The sequence below is a fragment of the Humulus lupulus genome, chromosome 1 (assembly GCF_963169125.1).
Source record: "Humulus lupulus chromosome 1, drHumLupu1.1, whole genome shotgun sequence".
Taxonomy (NCBI): Eukaryota; Viridiplantae; Streptophyta; class Magnoliopsida; order Rosales; family Cannabaceae; genus Humulus; species Humulus lupulus.
Genome location: NC_084793.1, coordinates 94174123 through 94179459, shown reverse-complemented (window position 1 = coordinate 94179459; position 5337 = coordinate 94174123). Strand labels below are relative to the sequence as shown.

Sequence of the window (5337 nt, the reverse complement as noted above, 5' to 3'; positions counted from 1 at the left end):
TTATGGTAGTTCATCTTATTTGGCATCGCTTCTTCTTCTTCAGATGATGATGATTATTATGGTGATCTAGAAAAGCAAGTGGTATGTCAAATTACTGCTAACAACAATTTTTGCATCGCTCAACACCAAAATAACGAAGGGTCACATAGGGGCTCATTTCCTGGTCATATAGTAGTCAAATGTGACAGAGAATATGCTGATCGCAATCTCTTCAATGACTATTTTGCAGAGAACCCTCGATTTTCTGCCTCGATGTTCCGCTGAAGATTTCCAATGGGTCGTGCTTTATTCCTTCATATTTATGATGCTGTACAAAGGCACGACAATTACTTCGTCCAACGAAGAGATGGACTCGGTAATCTTGGGTTATCGGGTCTACGAAAAGTAACAGTTGTATTTCGAATGTTGGCATATGGTGTACCGGCAAATGCTATCGACGAGTACATCAAAATAGGAGAATCTACTGCTTTGGAAAGTTTGAAACGATTTTTCCATGTAGTTGTCGAGGTCTTTGGAACCCGCTATCTCCGATCACCTAACGCTGATGATGTTGCAAGGCTACTACACATTGGTGAAAGTCGAGGTTTTCCAGTAATGTTGGGTATTTTAGATTGTATGCATTGGAAATGGAAAAGTTGTCATACGACTTGGGGAGGACAATACGCTGGTCGTAGTGGATCTCCGACTATTATTCTTGAAGCTGTAGCTGACTATGATCTTTGGATATGGTATGCATATTTTGGTCTACCTAGATCTAACAATGATATTAACGTGTTGGAGCGTCCCATCTTTTTGCTGATCTTGCTGCAGGTATTTCTCCACCCGCTAATTATGTCATTAAAGGGAAAGAGTATAATATGGGTTATTATTTAGCCGACGGTATATATCCAAAATGGTCTACTATTGTTCAAACCATTCATGAGCCACTTGGTCCGAAGAAACAATTATTTGCTCGAAAACAAGAAGCATGTAGAAAAGATGTAGAACGTGCATTTGGAGTATTACAATCAAGATTTGCCATTGTGGTAGGACCAGTACGTCTATGGAATAAGAGGATATTACATGATATAATGAATTCATGTATTATTATGCATAATATGATAATAGAAGATGAACGCGACTTTAATGCACCCATTGAAGAACGACTCGAAGTGCCAAATCCAAAAGTCGAGATAGTGGGTAATGACGATGCTCGATTTCAAGAATTTCTAGCTCGACATAGAAAAATCAAAGATAAGGATGCTCACATTGCACTTCGAAATGCATTAATTGAAAACTTGTGTGATGATATAGTATCGGAAAATTAGTTTAATTTAATTAATATTTCAAGGGTGTGTTATGTTTTAGAGTTAATTGAATGTATTTTATTTTAGTAGTGTAACATTTAAATAGGAAAATGTAATGTGTTATTATAATTTTCAAGTTTTAATATTTATGAAATAAGTTTCATGTAATTAATAATAACATTTTTAGTTAATTGATTAATTAAATAAATAAATGATAAAATAATATTGTTATCCAGATTTCCGGATAGCGTTTAGATTGATGACCTCGGGGAAGCAGAATTATCGATGTCTTTCACGGTAGGTGACCAGAGCTCGCGGATGAACAGAAAGGCTTCGCCTCTCCCGTTTAGTGTCCGGATTACTCTTCCAAGGAAACACAATACGGAAACTCGTCAACTCTCCCGGACTCCCGAAGGGGTATCCTTCGGGGAAGCTCCTTCCAGGAGAAGCTCTTCGAGTGGTCTCCGCGGAAGCAGTTCCGTGCCTCGCACGGAACAAAGCCAAACGGTCGAGTCCTAGAGGAGGCATATTTGGAATGATATCCGCCTGACACAGGATCCCGCCTGACGCGCCCGTCAGGTCAAAGCCGCACACATCCCAGCACGCCTAAGGGTACCTTTTCGCCTACTGTTCCGCTGACAACTTGGAAAAGACGGCTGACTTTGTGTGTTCCCCATACTTTCACGTAAATATACCCACATAGAGTCTTGTAGCCATGCTACTACAGTAATTGTATCCCTATTTATGGCTGGTGTAATTAAGACTCATGTACATAGAGAAAAACCCTAATCCAAAACCCTAGCTATAAAGACCCCTTCATTTTACAAGAAGAGGGACGGAAAAATCATATAGCAAAAACTCTACTAAAATCTCTCTAGCTTCATCTTCTTCAAGAGAACCCGAGAGAAACACTGTGAGTGTGGGAAGTTCCTGTGCACCAGCCATCTTACTGTAACCTTTCCCAAGTATAATAACATCGACTCGTGGACTAGGGCTTGTTAACGCCTGAACCACGTAAAAACACTGTTTGTTTAGTTACATTTCAGCATTTCTACAGTTCTTATCTTTTTATTATTCTGTTAGTTATTCGTTTCCGAAAAACTCGGTAAACATTTTGGTGCTTTCATTGAGAGCTGTAGGAAGTTGTTAGTCAGCCCTTTTTCTGTGTACGTTTTTTTGTATTCACTTCGTGCTAAAGAGATGGTGACTACGAGAAAATCCGCTGTTGACAAAAATGCTACGGTCAACCCCGATACCGTGATGGAAGATGTGGTGCAAAACGAACCCTTAGACTACCAAGGTGAGGACCCGACATCCCGCCAGGATCGGGTCAGTACCGAAGATACAACATACTTAGAAGACGAAGAAGAGTATGTCCAAGACGGTTATTACAAGGACGGCTGCTACTATGAGAAGGACCCAGAACTGGTCCAAGTAGCCGAAGAACTGGTGGCCACTAAGGCCAAGCTTGCTGAGCAGGAGCGTGTCTCCGAAAGAATGCAACGCATGATGGAACGCCTCCAAAGTAAGTTCGGAGATCTAGGCGACTCGGACGAGGATGCCTCTGTTCTAGGTGGTGCTGATGCCCCCATGCCGGATCCAGCCACTGCTGGACCATCCAAAGCCGCCCCTAACAAGGGCAAAGAAAAAGTTGGAGAGCCTGTGCGCGCTGAAGCCCCTGCACCTCCTAAAGGCGTGAATCACCAGGCCGACTGCCCCCCCCCGCGCGCAGAAGGTCTCTGGCGCTCCTAAGCCCAGACATCCTTCAGCCCCAAGGGGGCACTCTGTGCCTAAAGGGCCCGGTGCTAAGGCACCCAGGCCTAGGGGAAGGAACAACCGCCCCAGTGATTCCGTCAATCAGGACGGTCGGGCTGCGAACTCGCACTCCGAAGATAGCTGGTCCACGGTGGACCTAAGAAGAAGGTTGGAGGCCAAGTATGAAAAGGCCAAAGGAGAAAAGGCCCGGCCTCGCGGAGATGACCTCCGAAATCATATTAATGACAAGCTATGGGGACGTGACCTCCCGGAAAGTGATACGAAGAGGCTCGAGGAACAGATTGCTGCCTTGACCAAGCTGGTCCGGAAGCAAAGTGGGGCCCTGTCAGACTCTGAGGAGGAAGACCCGGAACCATGTATTAGGAGGATCGCGGAAACGTCCCTCCCGGATAACTTCAAAATGCCTCACATAGAATTATATGATGGGAGGACAGACCCGCGTACCCACCTAGCTAAATACAATAAAATGATGCAAGTGGCGCGAGTCAGTGAGGACGCCAAATGCATGTGCTTCTCACTCACCCTTACCAAGTCCGCGGAGGACTGGTGGAAAAGATTAGCTCCCGGATCAATCCACAGTTGGAAGGAGCTACAGTCCGCGTTCAGGAGGCAGTTTATCGCTGCCCGCGACCACGACATGGAGGTTGGTTCCTTAACCAACATCAAGCAGCAACCCACTGAGAACCTCAAAGCTTTCATTCAGAGAATGATGGAAGCTGCTGCGAAAACCAAGGTCAGCGATGACATGAAGCTGATCGCCCTTCAATCGGGCCTTACTGTCGGCTCCCTGCTATGGGGGGAAATGCAAAGGAGACGGGCAGAAACGCTGTCCGAATTCATGTCAAAAGCTCAGGGAATCATCAACCTTGAGGATGCCTACCAGCAGGCCTTTGGAGTTCCCCTGGCTCCAACGCCTTCCGTGACTGCGCCGAGCTTTGCTTCGCAAGCTCCCGCACCAGCCCTCACGCTTCCAGGAGCCCGATTCACTCCAAGTGTGTATGGGCCTTCCGCGTCTGCTCAGACGCCGAGTCAAACCCATTTCTCTGGGTACGGAGCAGTAAAAATCGGATGTAGTATCGCTCCTGGCATGCCGCAGCTGCAAGCGAAAGCCCCATAATGAAATTTGAGCCAATCGCGGAGCAAACGAAGCGGAAGAAACTCCAACCGGGGAGATCATTCAAAGAAACCCCGGAAGGACTATGAGCCCAAGTTCACGGAATATACCGGTTTGATAGACTCGCGAGAGAATGTCTATCGGGCGACCTGTAATATGGTCAACTACAGGAAGCCCCCGAAAGTGTCTCACGGAGGAAGGCGTCCGCGAGACTCCAATAAGAGGTGTGAGTTCCACGGAGACGTGGGGCACACCACGAACGAGTGCCTTCAGCTGAAGGATGAGATCGAGTCCCTGGCAAGAGCGGGACACCTCGGTCAGTGGGTGAGGATACCCATTATCTATCCCGGACAGGGGATAGTTCACGGAGCTGCATATTCCCCGGGACAGAGGGGGGCCGCTAGCGCTCCTGGAGCCGGTCACCCCCAAACTCCCGGGTCTCAGTTCCCCGCACTTCCTGCTCCACCCGCTCCGGCGCCCATTGCCTTATTGGCTCCAGGACCTGGCAACCCATATCCGCCCGGCCTTGCTCCGCCACCCGTTGACGGACACGTCGCCACCATTTCCGGAGGACCACACCTTGCCGGAAGCACCCGCAACTCCCAGAAGAGGTACTTGAGGGAGTTAGAGCACGCCGAGGAGATGTGCGCCTTGGTTCAATCGCCTGCTCAACGTCCCCGAATGATGGATCTTCCCATCACCTTCACGGAGGACGATGCTCGACATGTGCACTTCCCCCACAACGATCCCCTCGTGGTGGAAGCCCAGATTGCCAATAAGAAAGTCTCACGGATCTTGGTCGATAACGGAAGCTCCGTGAACATCCTCTTCAAAGCGGCCTTCCACGCGATCGGATTGACCGAGACAGACCTGGCCCCATGCCCCATCCAGCTTCAAGGTTTCAATGGGGACGCACTCATGCCATTATGGAAAATTCAACTGCCAGTCACCCTCAGAGGAGAAAGCGACGCTTGTGCCTTCAAGCATAGCACATTCGTGGTGGTCGACTGCCCCACGGCGTACAATGCCATCTTAGGCCGACCGGTCCTGATCGATTGTGGGGCCATAACCTCGATACGCCACTTATGTTTGAAGTTTCCATGCGACGATGGGCGTATTGGCACCCTCCGAGGAGACCAAAGAAGTGCACGGAGCTGTTAT

At 48.0% G+C, this 5337-nt stretch overlaps 1 protein-coding gene across 1 annotated transcript; it reads left to right on the top strand.

Annotated features, from left to right (window-relative positions):
- Nucleotides 1–273: 273 nt before the first annotated feature.
- Nucleotides 274–1307, top strand: LOC133818413 (uncharacterized). Its single transcript, XM_062251274.1, has 2 exons — nucleotides 274–613; nucleotides 811–1307. Exons 1-2 carry the CDS (start codon nucleotides 274–276, stop codon nucleotides 1305–1307), a joined length of 837 nt encoding a protein of 278 aa, XP_062107258.1.
- The last annotated feature ends 4030 nt before the right edge of the window (nucleotides 1308–5337 follow it).